Source organism: Cryptotermes secundus, unplaced genomic scaffold, assembly GCF_002891405.2.
Source record: "Cryptotermes secundus unplaced genomic scaffold, Csec_1.0 scaffold73, whole genome shotgun sequence".
Classification (NCBI taxonomy): domain Eukaryota; kingdom Metazoa; phylum Arthropoda; class Insecta; order Blattodea; family Kalotermitidae; genus Cryptotermes; species Cryptotermes secundus.
The window spans coordinates 253,093-280,084 of NW_019738871.1; the positions used below are offsets into that span (position 1 = coordinate 253,093).

The 26,992-nt window shown below is 43.6% G+C and overlaps 1 protein-coding gene across 3 annotated transcripts in view; it reads right to left on the minus strand.

The window, feature by feature from the left end:
• Positions 1-26,992, minus strand: part of LOC111871049 (chondroitin sulfate N-acetylgalactosaminyltransferase 2) — a 365,067-nt gene that overhangs the window by 217,549 nt on the left and 120,526 nt on the right. For all 3 annotated transcript variants that reach the window (XM_033754080.1, XM_023863789.2, XM_033754081.1), the window contains one exon: positions 24,294-24,352. In XM_033754080.1, the coding sequence (XP_033609971.1) occupies positions 24,294-24,328 (35 nt within the window). In that variant the 5' untranslated portion in view covers positions 24,329-24,352. The remainder of the gene's footprint in view (positions 1-24,293; positions 24,353-26,992) is intronic.

Sequence of the window (26,992 nt, forward strand, 5' to 3'; positions counted from 1 at the left end):
AAAGGTCGGGGATCCCATACGAAACGCTGCCAGGCGATAAGGAAGATGTGTGCGTTTCGTTTAGTCCAGGGGGGAATTATTCTACCTTAAATCAGATCGTCCTAAATAATTGGAGCTCGGAGATACCGTAAGGCACATTTAAGTGTTTCCCAAATCGAAAAGCATCTCTCTCTTTCTCTTGTTTCATTAAGGAAACAGATAAGATTAAGCGGGCCCTATAATAAAAGCTACTGTATATGTTCCCTACAGAAATCCTACCCGGGCCAAAAGTAAAATTACATTCGTGTTCAATAAAATGTTTTTTAAAAAGCAACCAATTTCCTTCGTTAGACACACAAAACTTAGCTCGAAACCACTGGACAACAAAGTAAAATTACATTCGTGTTCAATAAAATGTTTTTAAAGAAGCAACCAATTTCCTACGTTAGACACACAAAACTTAGCTCGAAACCACTGGACAACAAAGTAAAATTACATTCGTGTTCAATAAAATGTTTTTAAAGAAGCAACCAATTTCCTACGTTAGACACACAAAACTTAGCTCGAAACCACTGGACAACAAAGTAAAATTACATTCGTGTTCAATAAAATGTTTTTAAAGAAGCAACCAATTTCCTACGTTAGACACACAAAACTTAGCTCGAAACCACTGGACAACAAAGTAAAATTACATTCGTGTTCAATAAACTGTTTTTTAAAAAGCAACCAATTTCCTACGTTAGACACACAAAACTTAGCTCGAAACCGCTGGACAACAAAGTCTGCCGTTGCGGTGCTTACATTCTTCAAAATTTTGCGGTTATAAAAATCGTGGATAACAAAACCAAATCTTTATGTGAAATTACAGGCTGGGGGAACCGCTGGCGCCCTTAACATGTTGCTGCTAAAAGGCGGCCGTAAAGTGGCCCTTGCTTTTAATAAAGTAATACATCTAGAAGACCTATGCGGAGTGGAGGTACAACTCCTCGTATTCTTAACGTCCTCAATTGAATGAGGTGGCTGATGTGGCCCACGCTCCGGCTGATTTACTCCAGATATCACTCGGATAGGAGCCTGGGTGGGCCACCAAGCCGGTCTGGAGGGTTGTGAAGAGAAACGTGCCTCCCTCCTAAAAATGGAATTCTCCTTCGCTGATCATCGAGGCCGTAGCGAAGTGACTATACTTACCCTTAGCTATGCTGACTCTTGTACTGCCTGATCTTCCGCCCGGAACGCGGAATGGGTGACGGAAAGGTAAAGTTATCCTTGCGCTTCATTAAATTAAATAGCCAATTAATTAATTAAGCAGCTTCCCATGAAGACGTATGGGACAGTGGAGGTATAGCCCCATCATTCTTTACCTCGGAAGTACATGGATAAAGTGGTTAGTTTCACGTCCCGTCCGCTTTACCCGCGGGGTTGACAGCCCCTCGGAACTCATTCGATAGGAGATTGGGTGGACCCCAGAGTGTGTCTGGCCACTATGGAATAGAAAATAAGTTCCTTGCTCTTTTCAGGAATTGAACCCCGGCCGTCCAGCCCACAGCCCGTCGCCATGTTAACATAATAAAATGTTTAAAAATAAATTAGACATAAGGTGCAAGAAAAATGCTAGAAATGTTTTTCATACACCGCGATAAACTTCTGCCCAATGTATATGCATCTCGGGGCATTAAATCTAAGGATTTTTGTTATCAGATTAGGTTCTCATGCTGGCGGTTATGAAGAGTTCTATCTTCTAGTCAGTCAACTGACGTTTCGGAGAAACATGCCCCTGCCTGCCAATTGTTTTCAAGCTGGATTTTTTTGGCTTATTCTTCGACCCTGAAGATTGAGGCAGGAATGTTCTTCCGAAACATCGGCTGAGTTTCAATGGACTGCGGGGTGCTATATCCAGGAGTATAACTCTTCTACCGATTCATGTATCCATATCTACACAATTAAAAATCGTGGATACATAAAACCGAATACCACGACATGGCAAAACGCGAGAGAAATGTAAAACCACGAATATTTGAAAGTCGTGATTATGAAACCGCGGTAGTGTACCGCACTGCTGCATCAATAAATGTTTCAATATGAAATGTGTGGAACGTAAAGAGCGAACAGCTACCATGGGCAATTTGTATGGATTAGCAATGGAAATCTATTCAATGAGAAAGAAAACCGATTTAATTACAAACACAAACAAAACTTTTCCAAACATTGTGATTAAGCACAATCGTAAAACTAGCGTACCTGTAAAAAAAAGTAAAGCTATCCCCGTAACAAGCCGTGGAGGCCCAGAGGGTTGTGAGACGTCGAGGTTCCCACATTTTCTAGACAATCGGCTTACAGATAGCGGTGAGGTTGTCAGCTTTGCTTGCCGGCCGCCCTTAACCCCCAGGAAGATTCCTGGTACTCATTTATGTTAGGGGCGGAGTAGACCCCAGGGCCATAGTGCGGCTGGAAGGATTTGGTCAATTCAAAACTGCAATGACCTCATTGGGAACTGAACCCGCGACCTTCAGGTTTGTAGCGCCTAACACTCAAATTATCACAGGATCGATTCCAACGGTTGACAATTATCTTAAAATAAATATACATAAAACCACTCCCCCCTTACGCCTCCATGGCGTAGTCCTTAATTACTCGTAGTTAAGTACAGGACCTTCCCACAGCGGCGGCCCGGGTTCGATCCCGGGTCTGGTCAAGTGGGACTTGTGGTGGACAAAGTGGCGTTGGGGCAAGTTTTCTCCAAGTACTTCGGTTTCCCCTTCCAATCTTCATTCCACCAATTGCTCCACAATCACCCTCACCTATCATCTGGGGCTAGTACAATAGGCCAGAAGTGGCCGCAGTACAAGGGACTTAGTCCCACCCCACTAGCAATAAAAAAATAAGCACAGGGACAACCTAACCTTTACCTCACCTTCTGCATAAATATGTTCGTATAATAGCAACCAATAGTAAAGACTAGATCAGAGTCAACACTCGCAACATCGTGTAAGCCTATAAAATAGACCTCGGATAATAGACGATGCCCAGTGTAATAATCATAAGGTCTATTTGGGAGTATCGACATAAATCTTAGAGAATTATTAGTTTATCCTGCATCTGAAACGTGGCACAGTAAAATGGAAGAAAAGCAGTCTTCTTGGTGCATCATCTTCCAACACTGCTTCCGTTTTGTACAGGTAACAGCCTCTCATTTCTTCCTACCGCACGTTTTAGGAGGCACGCGGCTACAAGCCGGAAGGTCGCGGGTTGGATTCCCGATGTCATTGCAGTTTTTAACTGACCTAATCCTCCAGCCGCAATATGACCCCGGGGTCGACTCAGCCTCTAACAGAAATGAATACCAGGAATCTTCCTGTCGGTAAAGGGCGGCCGGCGCGTAAGGCTGACAAGATCACCGCCATCTGTGAGCCGATTTTCTAGAAACTGTGGGCGCCTCGACGTCTCACAACATTACGGGCCTCCAAGGTCTATTACAGGGATAACTTTACCACATGTTTCCTCATTTCTTATGTCTTCCACTTCCTGTCAGAATCACTTTGTTCTGTTTTTTATATTAGTGGAGTGGGACTAAGTCCCTTGTACTGCGGCCACTTTTGGCCTATTGTACCAGCCCCAGATGATAGGTGAGGGTGATTGTGGAGCAATTGGTGGAATGAAGATTGGCAGGGGAAACCGAAGTACTCGGAGAAAACCTGCCCTAGCGCCACTTTGTCCACCACAAATCCCACTTGACCAGACCCGGGATCGAACACGGGCCGCCGCGGTGGGAAGCGAGCGACTAACCGCTTGAGCTACGGGGCGGCCTTTGTTCTGAGTTATCTTTTAGATATGTACGTATCTATCCTTTAAATTTGAAATCTAATGGTCTTCTCGGGGTTACTGGGTTTCTGGACTTTGTCCATCATCCAGGTCTGTAAACAACACAGTGTTTCGGAAACTTGATTTGTTTCCGTCCTCAGGTGATGGGAGAGACATCTACTCTGTTGGGTCCCTTATAAAGAGCTAACCTCAATCACTGGAGCTTGTATTTATTCGCGGTTTATTCAGACACGATGTTAGCCACCCCAGACAAGTATTATTATATATAAATGATGAACTAGAAACGGTTAAGAAGGAGGCGGTTGTGGCTTAATCAATATATTATCCCGGCATTTGCTTGGAGGGACTGCGGAAAATCACCATAAACCTCAGTCAGCATAGCCGGTGCCCCCGCAGAGATTCGAATCGAATACCTCCTGAAATCGAGAATAGAACGTTGAAGCTAAGCCAACCTGCTCAGTGGAATTATATTTTAATATGAATTTGCTGTAATTACAGAAATTCTAATAGGGTCTATTATAATATGACCTTCATGCCCTATTCATAAACTGCAGTACATTCACTGCTACGCCCGTCTTTATATAGGTCCTTGTTACCGAAGGCATATATGCCAATTATATGCCTATAATATTCAACGTGTTCTCTGTCGTAAAGCCGATTATTTACAACTAATACTCCGTGATTCATAATTTAATGCGATTACAGAAGAGCAAATCGCCGTTTTCTATAGCAATGAACTGCAGTTAAAAACTTCAAAAACAAATATAACGGGAATAAAATGAGTCGACGCTACGAATAAAATCCGGATATTTCTGCAGAACTTCTCCTAAAGTTCCAAGAACGCAGTCATCAAAACATGCCGTGACATTTCGCTTATTAACTGCGAATATCAGAATAATGCCCCATGACGGTATGGCGTAACACGTCAATATAATATCCACGGAGGAAGGCATTAGGAGAAGCAAAAATCCCGCGAATACTTCTCACGTTTAAGCTCAGAATCTGTAGTGCTCTATGTAAAAATACTCGTACACACACTGAAGTATAATTTCACCTGTTACTTTGTATGTGACATTCGTCTCTCGGATTAACAGGGAAACATGGGCCGAAGGTGGACCCATGGTAGAAGTACCGAGTCTATATTTCTGTCTCTCACATTAAAGGGAAATATGCGCCGTGGTGGACCCACGGCAGAAGTACCAAGAGTCTATACTTCTGTCTCTCACATTAACAGAGAAACATGCGCCGATGGTGGACCCAAGGCAGAAGTACCAGGAATCTAAACTTCTGTCTCTCACATTAACAGGGAAACATGGGCCGATGGTGGACCCACGGCAGANAATAACGGGAATAAAACGAGTCCACGCTATGAATAAAATCCAGATATTTCTGCAGAACTTCTCCTAAAGTTCCAAGAACGCAGTCATCAAAACATGCCGTGACATTTCGCTTATTAACTGCGAATATCAGAATAATGCCCCATGACGGTATGGCGTAACACGTCAATATAATATCCACGGAGGAAGGCATTAGGAGAAGCAAAAATCCCGCGAATACTTCTCACGTTTAAGCTCAGAATCTGTAGTGCTCTATGTAAAAATACTCGTACACACACTGAAGTATAATTTCACCTGTTACTTTGTATGTGACATTCGTCTCTCGGATTAACAGGGAAACATGGGCCGAAGGTGGACCCATGGTAGAAGTACCGAGTCTATATTTCTGTCTCTCACATTAAAGGGAAATATGCGCCGTGGTGGACCCACGGCAGAAGTACCAAGAGTCTATACTTCTGTCTCTCACATTAACAGAGAAACATGCGCCGATGGTGGACCCAAGGCAGAAGTACCAGGAATCTAAACTTCTGTCTCTCACATTAACAGGGAAACATGCGCCGATGGTGGACCCACGGCAGAAGTACCAAGAGTCTATACTTCTGTCTCTCACATTAACAGGGAAACATGGGCCGAAGGTCGACCCAAGGCAGAAGTGCCAGGAATCTACAGAAATGTGCATAAAGATGAACTTTGCAAATTATAAACCTATTCTTACGTCAAAAGAAGTAAATTAATCCTAACAATACACAGGTCTACAGTATACTGGCTTATCTCTCTCTGCACAAAAGAACTGTAATGACGCTGTGTGAAGATATCATGACACAGTGCGCCGATAGAGCGATGCACGGGTTGGTTACAGCTAGTAGCCAACTAATTCTACTAGCAGATGGCGTAGCACNAACTCGTCTCTCGGATTAACAGGGAAACATGGGCCGAAGGTGGACCCACGGTAGAAGTACCAGGAATCTACAGAAATGTGCATACAGATGAACTTTGCAAATTATAAACCTATTCTTACGTCAAAAGAAGTAAATTAACCCTAACAATACACACAGGTCTACAGTATACTGGCTTATCTCTCTCTGCACAAAAGAACTGTAATNCGAAGGTCGACCCAAGGCAGAAGTGCCAGGAATCTACAGAAATGTGCATAAAGATGAACTTTGCAAATTATAAACCTATTCTTACGTCAAAAGAAGTAAATTAATCCTAACAATACACAGGTCTACAGTATACTGGCTTATCTCTCTCTGCACAAAAGAACTGTAATGACGCTGTGTGAAGATATCATGACACAGTGCGCCGATAGAGCGATGCACGGGTTGGGTACAGCTAGTAGCCAACTAATTCTACTAGCAGATGGCGTAGCACGAATGAGGGAGAGGATGAATGCATACAACATACTGATGGGAAAGTCAGAAGGAAAGAGATCACTGGAAAGACAAAGACGTAGGTGGATGGACAATATTAAAATGGATCTTAGATAGGATGGGATGGATTGGATTAATCTGGCTCAGGATATGGATCAGTGGAGGGCTCTTGTGAACACAGTAATGAACCTTCGTTTTCCACAAAATGCTGGGAAGTTTTGAGTAGCAGCAGAATTGGCAGCTTCTGAAGAAGAGCTCAGCTCCATGAGTGAGTGAGATGGACCTGCCTAAGATATTCCTTCTGCCGTTCGCTGTCAACTTTACGACAACTGCTTCTCGAGATAGCTCAGTCGGTATAGTGACGAGCTACGGGCTGGGCGACCCGGTTCAATTCCCGCATTGTAAGATTCTTCTCTTCACCACAGCCCCCGGGCCGAATCTGGGGCCTCCTATCCAGTGGGTACAGGGAGCTCTTTCTCCGGGGGTAAAGAGGTTGGGGCGTGAACCTTAACCACTCACCTCCATCTAGCGCCGGGACCAACAAAGGTGGAGCTATACCTCCACTCCTCCATATAACTTATGGCACAGTCCTCTACTAATTAAGCAGAGGGACAACTTCACCGTTCTCGAAAGCGGGTTCAAATACCTCCACCATAGCCCTGCGAGTCGTAGAAGACGACAAACCGGGAACCCGGTGCCTGGGGGTACAACTGGACCACCCTGTCACTGGGGAACATGAACACAGTTAGGGGAAGAGACTGATGGCTTCCGAAGCTGTCAGACAGTAATGTAAGGTCATGAGTTCCATGGGACTTGGAACCAATAATGACTGCGCTTATGAGGAGTAGGAGTCTTAGCAATCATTCAGGGGGGCCGAGACGTCTACGGCGAAAAACACCAAACTCCTACCCTCGTCGAAAAAGTGGCCCCATTGCTAAACCACGTACATGTCTAGGACACAATAAAATCAAAAGCCTGAAGCCATGAATCACACTGCTGGCGAGAACCAGCAGCAATTTAGCCGATGGAAACCGGTATTTTGTATTTCTTCAACGATGGATAATTTGACTGGTTTGTGAGAAGGTGGATTAACTGTGACATGACGCCTGAAAGGCGGGAATACTCCATTGCTAGACAACAGCTTGCTAAAGCGCGTATCCAAGGCAACGCATACGATTATAGAAATCAAAGCGATGCTACGAGATTGACACACGTTTCGTAGCAATGGACATACACAAAATAACAGACAAACTGTTCGAGGTGGTGGTGACCGATTCATAAATCAGAATGAATACACTCACAGCGGGAAAGAAGACACTCGAGGGCCAGTAAGGAATGGAGCGAGTCTTAGGCAGTCATTGATTGTGAGCTGTTATAATTGATTGTAATTACGAGCGATTGTAATAGAAGGGGGAATAAATCCCTTCATCCAATCCAAGACCCTCTATTATCAGTTACGGAACCCGGGATACGTGACAGTATTTTCAAATTAAACCAAATTTCCAAACATTTTTCTACTCCTGGCAATATTTATAACAATTAGAATGCGGAAAATATTGTATTTCCATACATTCACAGATATAATGACACGCCAAATACTGGCAGAGGGACCAAGAAAATTATCCTCCATGTTGTCAAAATAATACCCTTATAAAATTCAGACTGCGATAAATAACAGGCAGAAAACGAGGATTGGTAAACGCTGTGTTAAAATCTGACGGAATATACATTGAAGACTGCGGTATTTTCCCGATCCCTATCAATCAAATATGATTGATTGCATGCAAATGTTGGTATTACTGCTCCAAGCCTGTTATCGACAAACTTGTACCGATGGCTTGCAGTGATTCTTTCGGATTCATGATTTCTCTATGTGAAGCTAAATTTTATATTTATTACACCCGAGTAAAGATATATACGAGTATATATATATAGCTATAATGTTGATAAGGTATCTGGATAGCTCAGTATAGAGACGGTCCAGGTGCGATTCCCGGCAGGGCACGGTTTTCTCTTCTCCACAGCCTCCAGACCGACTCTAGGGCAAACCCAGTCTGCTACCCAATGGGCACCGGGGTTCTTTCCCTGGGAGTAATGCGGCAGGAGCGTAAGGCTGACCATTCACATTCATATACTGCCGGTATCAAAAATGGCGGACCAAAACCCGCACTCTCCCATATGACCCCATGGCACTGTGGATAATTAAGTAAAGAGAGAACTTTAACTTAATTACATATTATTAAGAAGAATACGCTATGCAATTCGTTGAAGTGAACCGACGTTTCGGAAGCATATATCGCCGCCATCTTCACGGCTGAATAAGAACACAACACCGTGTAGTCCGCTGAAAGCGAACCGAAGTTTCGGAAGAAGATATCGCTCGCCTACATCTTCAGGGTTAAATAAGCCGAGTGATATACAAGCGTGAAATTAGACATAAGGCACAAGAAAATTTTTATAAGAGTGTGCTCCCGCAAACGGAAGCTAGAAAACTGATTTCGAACACCACGACAACCTTCTACCCAACGCACGTGGAGCTGAAGCTACCGATTTCTGAGGAATTTCAGGTTCTGACACCAGTGGTTATGAAGAGTTGTATCATCTGGGGTATGACGCTATGTAGTCAGTTGAAAGTCAACGGATGTTTCGAAGGAAAGTACAGCAGGACTCCGCCTGCTACCTGCTTTCACGCTAGTATCTTGCTCCGCTTATTCGACCCTGAAAATGGAGGCGATATGTTCCTTCGAAACGTCGGGTTGACTTTTAACAGACTACACGGCGTTATATTCCAGAAGATGGAATTCTTTATAGCAACTGGTGTCAGAACCTCAAATCCTACATATATATTCTTCAGTTACCAGTAACAACCAAGTTACACAAGAACACACGGAAGGAAGCCGTAATACACATTTAAGTCGCGAACCTTGAGACTGTAGACTTCAGCGCATATCAAATTCACTAAGTTCAAAGAGAACTCAGAAAGCAAGAAGTTAATTAGGAACAGAAAAATACATCAAGCTGTGCGTCTCTCAGTAACCAATCAGAGAAAGGAGAATGGAGGATTAAGATAAAGATTCCAAATGCATTATGATTTCAGTAGTCTTCCTATTCGCAGTTAAGAAGAAAGATTTCTCTTCAAGTAAGAATATTGGTTCTCGCTTTCCTCTGTACGCCTACCCGTGTTATTGATTGTACGTCTGTTCTAAGGATGAGAAACGAGATAGACGAAAACAGAGAGAGCGTGCGAAAAGGATGGACAAGAGAGGCAAGAACCCCGGATGAGTGCAAAGAGAAATGAGTGGAGCTTCTATCGCTTTTTACTCGAAATATTTCAGCTGCAAGGAAGAGGAAGGTGCAAAGATATTGGAAAATAAGTCACAAGACAAATCTTGTACCCCTCCCATAACGTCTTCAGACGCCGGATTACAATAATGAATGCCAGACACTCGAGACACAGGTAATCCAGAATGGCGTAGGATTCCTCTCATAATCACAGGAAGCAATGATGTAACAGTTCTAATTAAGTAAATGGAAAACAGAAAAGTGATACTTGTTTCCATCTGCTTCGTAAAGTTGTTCATGCCATGGTAAGCTTTTCCCTAGACAGGGCACATATTAAGATACAGTAAACCCTCGTTATATCGGACATGGATATTACGGACAAAATCTTACATTTCTCAGGCCAATATGGAAAAAAAAAAGTATGCTGAATTCAGAATAAACGCGAATGGTTCATTGGGAGTAACTTATTTTCTCATAACACGTTTGATTAAGAAAAACAAACCGGCCTCCGTAGTCTAGGGGTAACGTTCCCACCTCATGACTCTGGGTACGCGGGTTCAAACCCGGCGGAGGTCGTGGAATTTTTAAGGGCGGAAAAATTCAGGGACCAAGTCCTCCGGGAGGGACTTTAAGCCGTGGGTCCCGTGTCGTAGCTTTACGGCACGTAAAAGAACCTCATGTCTCAAGGAGGCCTCTGAGCAAAATTTATAAGGACATTTCCCGCCCAACAATAGTCTCTAACGCCTCTGGTAGATGGGGGAAGCATCTAGAACCGCTGAGCCAGTAGAGGCCGAACTCGCTGGCTGAGTCGGGACTGATGGCACGCACCAATACCGGTAGGGTATAGATACTGGTAGAATATCACAGGGGGACGTACAATAAGACCACTGGTAGCGGTGCATAGGGAAACCCACCCCCTCCAATAATAATAATAATAATAAGAGAAAACAATTTCTCTAAACTTTCAAAATAGTGACGAAAGTGTTTCTTCATCCCGAGGAACAGTTTTATAAAAATATCGGATTCTATGCTCATAGCAGTGTAAACGCGTAAAGCCTCATCGGAGCTTTGAAACAATTACAGGGAACAGGGCCCTACCTCATCTGATCCCTGAACAAATGAAATTAAACATAATACACTAACCGACGAGCTACAGTAGAGACTCTGGTATGGCGTATCCTCCCACTGGACTTTGTGTAGCATGAATTAACGTAATTAAATCAGTTCACATAGAAGAAACACTGTACCGGAGGTACAAATGTTACCACAATCTTTGTGTATCCAATTGCAGGCTCGTGAGAACACGGTGATAAACAGCAGACTTCCATAAAGGAGATTAATTTCTTTTGCCACACGCGCAACTATCAACTTTAAAATAATGACACTGTATCACGGAGTTTGTTTGTTAGTAAGTGAAGGAAAAAACGACAACATGGAGCTCAATTTGAAACAATTTTGTTCTGACGCAATTTATAATATAAAAATAATGATACATAAAAGTAAAATTTGATTATGATACCTAACGTTTATTTAAAATGTTTTTTTAATATTATTAAACAACATACATCCATATATGGCTCTGCATAATAAAGTCCCCATCTTTATTGATCAGTCTTGCCATCGATGCAATTTATGACTGCAATTAGTAGTGTTTGTGTATATGTACTCTAACCCTTTAAAGACTGAATTTCTTATAAGTAATATATAAATGCAGTCCGTACCTCACAGGAAGCACATTACGTCACCACTACAAAACCCAACCGGTTAATGCTGTTCATTGTGAGAACCGTACGGAACACACAGATACACTCTGTGGGCAGAATGCGGGGTTTTAGTGCGTTAAAGCGCGTGGTACATTTAGAACAACTGAGGTCTGAAAGGTTAATTAGCTCTGGAAAGTGAGTCTGTAACAGCGATAAACAATCATCAAGACCGATAACTGAGGCAAAATCATTTAGAACAAATTCAGAAAATCAGTTTACTTCAATTCCGAGTATATCTTTATCAAATCTTTCTTCCTCAATTTTGAAGCGTACCTCTAAAATATTAGTTTCCTTACTTAAACAGCGTGGACTGGTTTGTGAAGCGTGTCCAGTGTTCTCTACGTTTACATATGTACATATCAATACTGAATTTGTATGCACTGGCGACCACGAATCTCTTACAATGATAATCAGACCCTGTGCATACAGTAACGGAATTGCTTCAAAATCCTGGGCCAAAAAAAAAAAAATTCCATTTCAGGAATTAAATTAGTTTTCGTGTGGTAATTAGGCAACCACATTATATTTTGATCCGTGCAGAAATGTATCTGAAAGATTAATCTTTGTTTACGCGTTGTGTGTGTACAGCCGAGACTAAAATATTTGCAACCCATTAACATAAAATACAGAAAAATCGGGGTTCTATTCTTACCAAGGCAATTATTTCTCTTCTTATCACATCGTCCTATTTTTAGCCTACATTCCTTATTTTGGAAGAGTAAAAGGAGGCTTCTGAGATCACCTTGTTGACATTCGAAATGGAAAGCATTTATTCTGTTATTACAAGGACAAACAGCGGCAAGTACGAACACTTTTAAACCGCTTAAACGTAAGTCTGTAAGGAAACTTCCTGGCCATCCCCTCACGGCGAAAAGAAATCTTCGGGCGCAGCACTCCCAGCCTCGAGACGCTTCATGGAAATGGGTGATTAACGCATTCACCTACACAACGTCAGAACAGAGCACTGCATGTTTCCTCGCTTCTGTCTTTATCTGGGTTATATACAACTGAAACAGGATGAAAGGATTTGGAAGAAAGCGGTCCTGAGCTAACCTACGTGCTACCCAGATATCTGCCTGGAGGGGGCTGTGCGAAGTTACAACAAACACCCTCATTCAGTGTAACCGGAATTCGAACCGAGAATCTCCCAAATATGTCTTAAATTATTAGCGCTATGCTACCAAGCTCAATCTTAGAACAGTACTGTGACATGACGCCTAAAAGCCGGGACAACGGAGCCAGAGTAGACGTTAACTGCTATACGACACGACAAACAGGTTCCAACGGAAATGGGTGCGCATGCAACAAGAGAACTGGCGTTTCTACGCAACGGCGAGGTAAACATACCTCTATAACCGGAGAGGAATTGTTAAGAAACGGTGTTTTCTGCTCATGCCGCCCCAAGGCTTTACAATGAGGATCTCAGGCAGCTGAGAAGAACTGGACGCGTGTTCGAATACCTCCACCGTAGACCTGCGAATCGTACGAGGCGATGAAAAGGGAACCCAGTGCCCGGGGGTATAACTGTACCACCCTATTCCTCGGGGATATAAATACGGGAACCTGGCCCTCCAGGTTAGGTAGCCTCGAATCTGAGACAGTAAAATATGGTCATAAGTACCGTAGGATTTGGACCTGAGAATGACTGCGCTGGCGAGGTCCAGCAGTAACTGTAAACAACCTATCCTCTCGTCACAGAGACTGCTATATAAGGACTGTGACCGTAAATGTTCAGTTGAAAAATGCTGGTGGTGAGTCTCAAGGGGCTTGGTGCCAAGACAAACTGACTGGCGGTAAATCGTCAGTAGTAAAGTAATTCTGACTCTGGCTCTTGGAAGAATTGAGAGAGTCTCCTAAGGAGGCAGTAACACCGTGCAGTCTGGTCACAAACTTTATTCAGGTACTTGCTCACTTCATATTATTCACTGAGACAACCGATTCATGCAAAACGTCAATAAATAACTACCAGACTAAAAGGAGTCACAGCAGCAGATAAAGATCTACCAGACCACACGTCGTCATGCCCTAGAAGACAGCAATATTAATCGTTACAGCTGTGGGGGAATTTCGAATCTCACAAAGAAATTCGACGGTGCTATAAACACTAAGTTCCATTAAAGACAGACCGCTGAAGTCGCTGTTGGCGCCTCCTGAAGTCCTGAGGCTGTAAGAAATTCAAGACAAACTTCTCCCTTAATTAAGTTTTTGCCGAACGCCTCCAAGTCTTACGAACGCCCCTTCTTTCTGGCCACCCCACACAGCAAAACATTCAATTGCTAGGGCTCTAGCAGTGTCTTGCTCTGCTGTTTCGCCGTTTGCACCCCGACTCCTGACTGGAAACTGTCACTCCGGGCCGCAATGCTGAAATTGCTTAATGCAACTACTAGTTTCCAGTAACTTACGTTGTATATCGCTATCTTCTGCTAAGTGACGACGTACAGCCAGCCAAATTATTATCGACATTTCGGAGGAATGTGGTGCATCCATCGTCAGGACAGACGAGTTACAATCTACCACACTATACGGGGCCACATTCCAGAAAACACTAATCTTCATAGTCATAGCATGGGTGACGAAAATGAATATATTATCACAATTTTTAGGTGTGTAACTATAAACAGGGTATGGACTGGATAACTTGATTTGTTGACCAATTGTACACACCGCCCGGAACTACAGACAATTACAGCGCTACCTCTCATCTCCACACTTTACAGTTCATAGCACCCGCTGTCTTTTCCAGTCTGCTGTGTCTTCACCAGCCGTTTCCTGACAACAGTTTCTAACAGCGGAAATTCTTCAGCTTCACGCTCTCAAGTCCTCTCCGACCGGCGGCTCTGTTCAAAATGCCTCTTTTCTTTACAGACTCCGGCACAGAACTGACCCCGGTATCTTCGTTATAACCTCTTTGCATGGACCGTGTATAAAACACCGTTACCAATAATAACTCCATTGCTGCATGCTGCAAGCGACCTCCGCTTGTCGGCGAAGTTAGTGCCAACTTTAGGGGATAGAGGGTGTCGCGTGGTCAGCGCAACGGATCCCCAAGGCCGTTAATTTCGGGTTTCTAGACCGGAGCCGCTGCTTTTCCATTAAAGTAACTCCTCAGATATACTCACGAGGCTGAGTGAACCCCGTTTCAGACCCACTAATTCTCAGAAAATTTGGTAGCGCCAAGAATCGAGCCCGGGACCTCTGGATCTGTAGCCTGGAATTAAGACCATTAGACCACAGAGGCGGACCCAAGGTACCTACAGGATAGGAATTTAAGTGGGGCTCACATCCGGCACGAACGCAATGGAGTAAAGAAAATTCTACGACCCCTCTGCGAATCGAACTTCGATTCTCCGGTAGTTACTATGTCATTACCCCCACTGAACTATCCGCTCCCAAGTTCATATGCTCGAACACTGGGTTCATGGGTTCGAATGCCACTTGAGGCACGGATGTCTATGTGCGTGTCTGTTTATGTTGTGCTGTGTGTAGGTGGAGGCCTTGCGATGGGCTGATCCCCCGTCCAAGGAGTCATAACACCTGTGTTACGAAACTGAAAAGGCGGACAGGGTCGAACAAAGGGCTGTGCAGCCACTGATGAATAATGAATACTTGATTAAACGTGTACGAATTTCCATGTTCAACTTCAATCGCGGGTAAAGAACGGATGAAACTCCAAACTAACTGGGTTAAAGCTATTTGAAATCACCCGAATCTATTTTAGCTACGGGGTAGGAGAGGTATACTTGTGAGTCCTTGGATAGGAAGAACACATCGGCGCACCAGCAGGAGGGATGCTGGCTCCAAACCCACCCCAGGTTTCAACCAATTAAAACGCGACAGTACGATGAAACATCCAATCAACAAGCATCAGAGGCGCACATTCGGCTTCTCTTATTTTACAGCACTATGCAACGGTCAGATTTCAAGTGATGCGATTGTTGGCGTGGAGTCTGGAATAAAAATGCATGCGAGTATATACAGGTATATCCATTGTTACAGAAACAAAGGAGTGCGTGAACAAACTAAATATTAGGGAAACAATACGCCAGAAAGGAGGGGGGGGGGCTTATGAACGCCTTCTGTACAGTCATGCTGACTGTTTCGGTTCAACACACTATAATGCCCATGCATCATGTCGTACAGAAAATTCAGTAGGAAACACAATTCTCGCGCTAACGATACCTTTTAACTTAATAATAACAAGAAGAAGTTCTGAGAAGAATCGCCTACTTAGCTTTGATGCGACATGGACCGCAGAGAAAACAAAAAAAAAATATGGGTGGAGAGAGAGCTAGGTGATTTCATAGGCCTCCTAAGAAACATTTGGGAAGGGGGATATACAGACAGCAAGGTTATTTCATAAGCCTTAAAAAATAAGGGGGTATACAGACACAGAGACAGACAGACAGCAAGGCGATACATAACCCTCCTTCCAATTTTTCAAAATAAGGAAAACGGGCTAAATAAATCATAATATAATATTACTAGCGGGGGAACGCGGTAGCCCAGTTTGTTGAGGCACTATGCTACAAACTGAAAGGTCGCAGGCTCGAATCCTGATCAGGTTGATTTTTTTAATTTATTTAATCCTTCCAGCCTAATATGACCCTGGGGTCGACTCAGCCTCTAACACAAATGAGTACCAGGAATCTTCCTGGGGGGTAAAGGGCGGTCGGAATGTAAGGCTGACAACCTCACCGCCATCTGTGAGCCGACTGTCTAGAGAAAATGCGGGAGCCTCGACGTCTCAAAACCCTGTGGGCCTCCACAGCCTGTTACAGGGCTAGCTTTACCTTTTACCTTTATAATATTAACAACAATAAAATGTAAAATTGTCCTTGTGCTTAATTAATTATGATGCAATGAAACCGTATGAGGGAACTGAGGTATAGCTCAACGCAAGCAGCTTCATGCCTCGGAAGCTTCATCCCACGGAAAGGAGACCTCGGCAACCATTGGAGAGGAGGCTGGGTGGGTGTGCATGAGAGCCGAACTGGGAGCTGCGGACAAGAGAGAAATCTCTCGCCCTAGCTGAGAATCGAACTACAATTCCTGTCATCCAATCCGCAGCCAAGTAGCCTTTACCGCCGGCCAATAATGATTTAATTCAATTTCATATTTACATCCTGTCTTTAAATGCGTTTCCCAAACATCTCCTTAGCTGCTTACAGAACACTTACCATTATTCCCAATGCAGACATGCATCTCAGGGAAGCAGTTATGGAGTTCGAACCAAGATTGTGACTTACTTACTTACTTACTTAAGGAGCTGCACCTTTCTTGAGAAGCAGCCAAATCTGCAGTTACTCAAGAATTTCCCAGCATTTTATGGAACCCGAAGGTTCATTACCGTGTTCGCAAGAGCACTCCACTGGTCCCTATCCTGAGCCAGATCAATTCAATCTATGCCATCCCTTCCTATTTTTTTAAGATCCATTTTAATAATGTCCACCCACCTACGCCTTGGTTTTCCCAGTGGTCTCCTTCCTTCTGGCTTTCCCACCAATATCCTATATGCCAGTGCTGTCCAACGTTCTTATGTACTCGGGCACAATTCACTGATGCCTATGGAGGTGCGGGCGCCACCACACACTACTACTACTACTACTACTAATAATAATAATAATAATAATAACATTTTTCGAAAATATTTAACAGTACTCAGACGTTCAAAAATATCTGTCTTACAATTTGAATTAATATTAAAAATCGGCTCAATTATATGTTGTTACGGAGGGCGCCAGAAAAATTACCACGGGCGCCGCGTTGGACAGGGCTGATATATGCATTCCTCATCCCCTATTCGCGCTACATGCCTTGCCCACCTCATCATCCTTGACTTGATCGTTCTAATTATTAAGATTGAGAATATCGTGCGAAAATGCAGTTACTATAGCAAACCCTCAGTACTCTGGAATAATGAAGCCAAAGCTAGCCCTAAAAGACAAAAAAAAAGTCTTAGAAAACAAATAAATGGAAATTTTAATAATACGGATAGTGTTCATGAAAATAAAAAATACTATGACATGCATAACCGCTGCTGGGCAACGGGAGGTAGAGTGTAGAGCCTTTATTTTAAAACTACAAGAAGACAAACCGAAATCCAGGGTCTCCTTCATCCAGCTCAAACCAATCTCGAACATTATCTTGCGTAGTTTCGGTCTCCCCAGCTGCCCTCAACTTTCCGAAACCGGATTAGCGAGGGTTTGCTGGATTGTAGGGAGTGCACCTAACTCTACAGTAAGCAAACAGATCTCTGTACTTCATCAAGGACAAAGCTGCAGCCGGATCCAGTTTCTCAGCCATTCGATGCGGTAAGATGGTGTTAAGCTGCGTCAGCCAGAAGCAACAACTCAGCTTGCTGCTTTGATTGACACGTTGCTGATCTGGCATATCTGCGACTCTGAAGATGGAGATAGCATGTTCTCCGGAACGTCGGCAAACTTCTACCGGACTACATGGCGTCACATCTCATACTAAAGTACCCTTCATAGCAGATCTATGGATGACATAAACCGTGCCGATGTTACTTGTTGTGTCATTATTATACACTACGAAAACACCGCCCTTTAACCCCAGGAATATTCCTGGTACTCATTTCAGTTAGAGGCTGAGTCGATCCCAGGGCCATAGTGTGGCTGGAAGGATTAGTTAAATTGAAAAAATCCACATCATCGGGATTCGATCCCGCGACCTTCCGGCTTGTAGCATGGTGCCTCAATCAGCTATGCTACCGCGTGCCCCAGTTAGTTAGTAAGCTAGAGAATAAACTATTTCGTTAAGTAGTCACGGAGATAACTAGTTTAACTAGCTAGAAAATAAGTTAGATAATAAACTAGCTTGTTAGTGAAGTAATTATAAATCTGATTAGTTTAATTGGTTAGGACGTTAGTGAGGTAGTTCGTTTAGTTACTTAAACGAGATGGCAAGCTAGCTCTAGGCTAGTTAGACAATAAACAAGTTAGTTAAGTAGTTAGAATGCTATTTCTTTAGGTAGTTAGCTAGTTAGGAAGTTCGTAAGCCAATTAAGTTACTTACATGAACATTAGCTAGCGTACTTTAGGAATGCATTCCTTCGTTCTGGAAGTTTCCGTGATTAGTTAAAGAAATATGAACCTCTGGAAACTTTCGAACAGGCACACACTTTCACACAATTGCGCAAATTACGATTAACACGTCACCGTTCAGAACTATGAGTCATCAGTTTGCTCCAACGCCGCATTTTCTTATTACTTGCACAGATACAGATATAAGATCACTGCCATCCTAACCGTTAATCACAATCCGGAAAGCAAAACCACGAGTCACTCGTTTTGTTGCCGTACTGCAGACACGAAACAAATGTGTAATTACACTAAGAAACAAAACACGTAACAAACGTATTTACACTGCCCACAAATGCGTCACATAACACGTTCTGATTCAAATTAATTCGCTCTTCATAACAACACACATACCTTCCTCCCGCCATTTCTCGTCCGGCAAGCGAGATCCGTGGAACAAATGAATCGCTACAAAGCGCACACCTGCAGTTTTCTGTTCAGAGAGCGCGCTGGTTGCTAGGCCAACATCTGCATGACGAAGCAGATTGAAACATGTGTAAACATGTCACAAAACACGCTCAATTCGCATGCCGAAAAATAACACGTATTCCAAAATCAAATTTCCTTGCTGCATATGTAAATAGAGCGATACTTCACACGAATACAAACCTATTTTTGACGTGTTCGCAACTAAATGTTGCAAAATGTGGATATGAAGTCTGCAATATCAGTCTGTCCGCACATAGCAACTCGAGAACCACTGAACGGATTTTCATAAAGTTTTATATTTGGGAGATTTTCTAAACTTTGTAGACACATTCAAGTTTGGGTTACAATTGGATGATGATGATAATAATACTAATAATAACAGATACTTTACATGTAGACCTAAATGTGTTTCTTCATTATCTCGGCCATAATAATATTTAGCACTTAAAATGTTTGAAACAAAAAAGTTACTAACATAAATAGGAATATTTTATGGTGTGTCGCACCTGCTTCCTGCCTCCTGCTGGTTTGGTCTACTCTTCAACCCTTAAGTTAATTCATTTATCAATGAATCTACAGCCATTTTGTTGGCCATGCCCTCTTCTTCAGTTTCGTAATCTTTTTTTTACACAGACGGTAGGACAGCCTGTCGCATGGCCGCTACCTACACACAGGACAATACAAACACGGAATAAACGCAACAGAAACATCCATGCCCCGAGTGGGACTCGATCCCAAGAATCCAGCTTTCTAGCGTGCAAAGACAATTCATGCCTTAGACCGTGCGGCCACTGTGATCGGTCAACCCTTAAGTTAGGGGCAGTAGCTTCCTCTTAAGCCGGTGAACTCCTACCAGATTACACGGCGTCACATATCAGAAAACGGTATTCTTCACTGTAAGTGTTTTGTATGCATGAGAGACATAATACTGACGTTTAGAACGAGGAGACTATTAAAATACGAGAGGGAGATATTGGCTGTGATTCAAATTGCATGCAGCTGTTCCCTTGACGAAATTCGAAACTCCAACATAACCGTTCGTTTATATACTTACAGTTTAATGCGATGAAAACACACAATGAATTTACCAAAAACGACACATTTCAATAACACTTTGTGTTCTCAAACGGTCACCCAGCCAAGTATTAACCACGCCCAACGTTGCTTCACTTCGGTGACGGGACGAGAACCCGTGTTTTCAACGTGTTATGGCCTTTGGCGGCACTGCATTTGTTAACGGCATTAAACTGGGTTGGGCTTTAGTTGATGTAACTCTCTTCACAATGCAGTACCATAATTAATATTTTGCTGTTAGTGACAAAACTATGGGCCTCCTTCGATAGCTGATAGTTGTTCAGCTGGCCAAGAATTAACCACTTTTGTAGAATCAGAAGTTTCTCTGCTCTATTTACAAAACAATTCCCATCATGAGCCAGTTTAATCCAGCTCACAAACGCACGCTGTTTCTCAAATATTAGTTTCAGTACTACAATCACACACCTGCAAGTTTCGGCACAGAGACGGGCTACGGTCTGGACGGCCGGGGTTCGATTCGCTGAAGGGGCAGGAGATTTTTCTCTTCTCCACAGTGACCAGACCAAGACTCCTCTGTTTTCATATGCAGACCCGCAAAATGTCTTCACCGTACATAACCAAGTTCCTACGTCTGTCGTTGTGCAAGACATGCAAACTTCTTCTGTCATCTAATCTATAATCTTTCCTTCGCATTTCTCTCTCTCTCTTACTTCCATTCTTCATTTTCTTCTTCGTATTTCCATTGATTAATTTCAGTTTTAGCGCACTTTCCTTGTTTTGAAGAAACAGAAAGATGCTTATGAGATCACCTTGATGTCTGTGTATCTGTGTGTGTCCCCTTCTGTCTCTGCCTGGCCCCAACTGTTTCCGTTTTCTGCGCGGTTCGCGTTGTATCATAAAGTAACAGGTCCGCTCTCCCTCGCAATCATCCATCCATTCATTCTTCAGTCAATCCATTCGTCCATGAACCTATCCATCAATCCATCCGTCTGTCCATCAATCCAGCCACCCGTCCATTCGTCAATCCAATCATCCATCAGTGAATCCATGCATCTATGCGAGCTGAACGGAATAAAGCCACGGTCCATATCGATCGGCGCTGGTGACCAAGTCCAACGTTTGCTTGATAGCTATTGCTGCACGGGGCCCCAAGTAGCTACTGGCATGACGGCGCTCCCGTGTTGCTCCTTGTAGCCCAGATGCATACTAAAGGACAGCTTATCGCTCGATATAGCGACACCAAGATAACACATTATCACATTTACATAAAAGATATTGGAAAAGTTATAATGCCCCATAAAAGTTACATGAACCTGTAACATTTTGCTGTTTTCTTGTAACTTCTTTATGGCACATAAAGTCCTGCCCGCCTTCCAGTGGTGCAGGAGGCATATTCACGCGTGGTCAATACTGTTTAAGCCCTCTCGTAAAGTTCTGTTTGACGATTTGAGAACGACAGCGGCATGCAATTTATTACGCAATAAAATTAACTCTTAAAAGTTCGAGTTACGTTCTCCCCTTAAAAAGTTAGAGTAGTAAAACTCCACAACTTACGAGCAATCTGTCAGTTCACATTTCAAAGGCCATTTATAGCTGAGATGAATTCTGATCGAGCCTGACGGGATTACTGGCTATCTTGATCCAGGGTTTCCGTGGTTCCTCTCGTTATCTCCAAGCCCCAAAACAAATTTTACATTAAAATCGGCCACGGCAGCTTCATACCAACTTCTTATACACTCTTCATTCGTACCTTATAACCCAATATATCACATACATACATACATACATAAATCCATGAGATACTGCTTAAACAGCAAACAGTTGCTCACACAGTCAAGATATACCTCGCGTTTTATGCACCCCGAAGGTACATTGTAATCTTCATAAGAGCGCTACTGAACTCCATCCTGAGCTAGATGAATCCAATCCATATCCTCAGACTGAATTTCTCCCTTTCGGATTGATCTACAATATTTTTACAAATTTTTTGTCTCTCCCATGAGGCTACGTGTCCCGTGCATCTCTCCCACACAAAATTACCCGTAAGTTTATGGGAGGGAGATGTTTATACGGAAATACAGCAAATACTTTATTATTTTGTTTTTGTTTCTAAAGTCAGAACAAGTTTACATTTTACAGACTCCGATATGTTATCAGTCATAAAGTTCCCGCTTCTGTTATGCTCTCCAGAGTAAGAACTGCCGATCACATTGGCCGCGCGGTCTAAGGCATGCACTGTCTTCGCTCGTTCGGAAGCCGGGACCGTGGGTTCGGATCTGTTTCCTGTGAGGTACGAACTGAATTTTTATATATTATTCTTATACACTGCCGGTCACAGTAGCCGCGCGGTCTAAGGCATGACCTGTCTTCGCTCCCTCGGAAGCCGGGACCGTGGGTTCGGATCTGTTTGCTGTGAGATACGAACTGAATTCTTATATATTATTCTTATACACTGCCGGTTACAGTAGCCGCGCGGTCTAAGGCATGCACTGTTTTCGCTCGCTCGGAAGCCGGGATCGTGGGTTCGGATCTGTTTCCTGTGAGGCACGAACTGAATTCTTATATATTATTCTTATACATTGCCGGTCACGGTAGCCGAGCGGTCTAAGGCATGTACTGTCTTCGTCCGCTCAAACATTGGGATCGTGGGTTCGAATCCTACTCGAGGCTTGGATGTCTTCCGACGGGCTGATCCCCAGATCAAGGAGTCCTACACTGACTGTGTAATGGATGAAGAAACTGAAAAAGCGGCCAAGGTCAAACAAAGGGCTGTAGAGCCATAGATGAATAGATAGACAGACACGCAGATAGACAGATAAGAGTCAAAATTAGCTGAATCATTTCAAATTGCGAGAGGGCGGAGTGCGACAGCTGACCCTACGTCCAGTATGACAAACAGTAATGATCCAATCCTTCCATTATTCACATCCCCTTATAAATCAAAATAAACACCCCTAAATGATCACTTTACGACCACAGAAGAGCACAGAGATTTTCCGAATATTGCAGTAACAAAACAATACAAAATATTATCCAAGTGGCAATGACATATTTATCGGCGAGTTTGATGTCACTCAGACAGCTAACAGCGGCGAGTGGTCCCGATCAGGGACCACCAAAACCCGGCAAAAATATTTTCCCATTTGCATTCAACAAAACCTCGTAATATTTCGCTTGTAATCAGTTGCATGCATTGTGTAGCTCAAATTTCACAGTATCGTGGCTTCGTACGCATCGAACCAGGAAGGCTCAACTAATGTCCAATTCTGTGTTTCGGCTCACGCATCATCATGAGAATTACAGCTCTCTCAGCGTTCCACAGAAACTGACAAAAACCAGAGGACCGCAAATCCATTATAAAAGGTGAGCCGGGTTAGCTCAGTCAGTATAGCAAATAGTTACAGGCAGGACGGCCCGGGTTCGATTGAGCAGCAGGTGTAGGTATTTTGTAACCTTCCTATATAACCTGGCAGAATCCAAGCCCTATAAGCTTTCAACATGAAGATGGAGGCAGAATATTCCTCCGAACGTCGGTTCCATTTATATTACTACACGGTTTATAATCCAGAAGGCAACAGCCTGCTCACCGTCGTGAGGACGTGTAAGCTAACCTCTTTGACATTTTAAACCACAGTGGTCACTAATTAATTAATTCGCTAGTGGGGGGGGGGAATCCAACTGGGTCCACTCGGCACGGCGGCCACTGATTGGCCTATTGTACCTGCCCCGGGTGATTATGATGATGGAGAATTTGGTGGAATGAAGATTGGCAGGGGAAACCGAAGTACTCTGAGAAACGCGCCCCCGCCCCCGCACAACTTTGCCCACCACAAATCCCACTTGACCAGACGCGGGATCGAAACTTGGCCGCCGCGGTTGGAAGCCAACGACTAACCGCTTGAGCTATGGCGCGACCACACAGTGGTCACTATATGTACCACCCGCTTTAACACACAAAAAGTCTGCATCCTACCCACAGAGTGTATCTGTGTGCTCCGTATGGTTCTCACAGTAAACAGCGACTGTTTCCCTAAACAGCATTAACCGGTTGGACTTTGAGACGTAATGTGTTTGCAGTGAGGTACGGACTAAATTCTTATGTATTATTTATAACGAATTCAGTCTTTAAAGGGTTAATTGTAGATTTATATCTGAGTCGAGACAGTGCTGCCATCTTACCTGCCTGGAGTTTCGGGCGCGTCATTGAACGACATGAGTTGCCTCCACCGGTGCACCACCTGAAACGAGCCAGATACCAACAAATTAATACAGTGCGTTCAATCAAGGAGGAAATTTCGCAACACCGCTGACCCGGCCCAACATTCCTCACAGATTGCTGCTGTAACTGCCGATAGCGGACTGAGTCATCAGCGCTGATAAACGCGCGCACACTCGCTAGCGTAGAGCGGATGGAATGTTTCTCCGAGACAATTCCCTCACACCAGCTTCTGTACATGCACACATTTATAGGAATGCTGTAAAGATATAATACAGACCTACATTGCTTTATAAAAGGTGCTGAAAGTGAACCCCTTCTGCTTGCAAACTTGCCTTGCATCGCATAAATAAATTATGCGACACTTTCTGAAGTTGGTCCACGGTAATTGAACTAATTATGCGTGTTATTTCATTCTGCAGACCTTCAGTGGTGTGAGGGTTATTCTTGTATTAACGCATTCCTCGAGTAACAAAACACGACTTATATTATGATCCTCTGGGCTGAGACCGTGTAGTCTGCTATTTGAAGATGTCCCTCCGAAACTTTAGGATTCACCTACCAGTCTGCACGGTGTCATAATCCAGACGACGCCGTGGAAACTTCAAATCTGACCCAGCACAAACATATACTTCGCTTCGAAAAGTAACACTTCGAGGTTACCATCTTCTTGTATGCGATGCCGTGTAGTCTGGTATACAGGTACCAATGTTTCAGAACCACTTCCTACCTTCATCTTCAGGGCAGTAAAGAGAGAGTGGCATTGTGTATACACAAAAGGCAGACTCGTCCTCTCGTCAGAGAGGCAGCCCCATAGAAACAGGACCGTAACTGTCAAACAGTAATAAATATCTGGTCATGAGCAGACTTACTGACTGATCGTCAATCGCAATGTGACTTTAACTTTGACTCTGACAGTTGTGAGAAGTGACAATCTTGTAGCTGAGCCAGTGACAGTTCGGGTAGCCAGAGTAAGGGGAACGTCCGCCGTTGGAAACCGCTATCTGGCAACAGCTAGTGAAGGGTGAGAAGACTTTATATGTGCTGTAGTTAGAGTGATATATAGAGTGTAACTCAGTGTGGCTGTCGTAGTTATTTATAGTTATGCTCTGCAAGTGTTCAATAAATCCGAATACCAACCCAAACTCCGTCTATATTAAATCACGTGATAATATTAATAAGATGCAGTCCTTCAGAACCCTAAATGCAATGCGCCAAAAATGAGTTGTTTCGACAAGATTTATGTGAGTCACTCGGCCAGATGATGAGCTAGCACGAAATAAATAAGCAATGCAATGGAAGTTACGCATCGCTTTTTTTTCCCCCTTGGCACTACAGCCCCAGTGGACCTAGGCCTACCTCCATGAACTCCGTTCACTTCGGTTTTTCTAGATCTTACACATTCGGTAGGACTCCTTGGGCGGGTCATCAGCTCGTCGCAAGGCCTCTACCTGGACACAAACACACAAAAACGCACACACACAAACTAGACATCCATGCCCTGAGTGGGATTCGAATCCACGATCCCGGTTTCCAAGCGAGCGAAGACAGTACATGCCTTAGACCGCTCGGCTACCGTGACCGGCACTCATCGCTTACTTCAGAGAATATGAATTCATATTTTTGCTGTCTCAACAGAAACTACTCATTACGGAAGCATTCTCTGGCACAGTGCCAAGTCGATATGTCTCAGCCATGCTGTATCAGTGCGCAGTGTACGCGCATTCCTCTGCGTCTCTTCTTATCAAAGTCAATTATCCCGCAGACGTTAATTAAACGAGGAGCTACCACTTGCAGGCCTGTCAGTTTCCACGTATCTCCAGACATCAGGGAACATAAAACGGGGCACATCTGAATGTAGGCATCACTCGCCCTGGAAGACTAGCAAATTTCCTAAATGTGCCAAGTGCGAATACAATGGCCATCTAATTAATTAGTATTGTGGTGTGTAGCCCCGTTACTGGGTAACGACCCCGAAACAAATAATTAAATAACGCTCTCTGCTATGCAGCAGATTCTTAACAAGAAAAAAACTCAATTACAACAGTGAGGAACGGTGTTTTCTGAGCGGGCCGTGCCGAAATTTAACAACCAGGAGAGTTTAGAGCAACAGTGAGTTGCGGGATATTCGCCGGACAGTAACGACGTGAAGACTGAAACTGAAGAATCTCCACTGTTATAAGTCGTTACCAGGAAACGACAAGTGCAGACTATAATAGACTAAGAACACTAGAGTGTAACAGTGAACTGTAAAGTGTGGGCATCAGCAAAGGCGCTGTAATTGCTTGTAGTTATGAGTCGTGTGATAAGTGGTCAATAAATAAGATCTCCAAACAAAACCCCGTCTATAATCACACTCCCTCAAGTGACGGTATTATATTAGTACTAAAAACAAACGCGATCCTTCTGTAATGCTTCATGACGTCACGTTTGTTCCTTTCTGTGTAGTACAAGGCAAAGCTATCCCTGTATCAGGCCGTGGAGGCCCATAGGGTTGTGAGACGTAGAGGCTATCACATGTTCCAAGACAGTCGGCTCACAGATGGAGGCAAAATTGTCACCCTTATGCGCCGGCCGCCCTTTACCCTCAGGAAGAATCCTGGTACTAATTTCTGTTAGTGGCTGAGTCGACCCCAGGGCCATAGTGCGGCTGGAAGGTTTA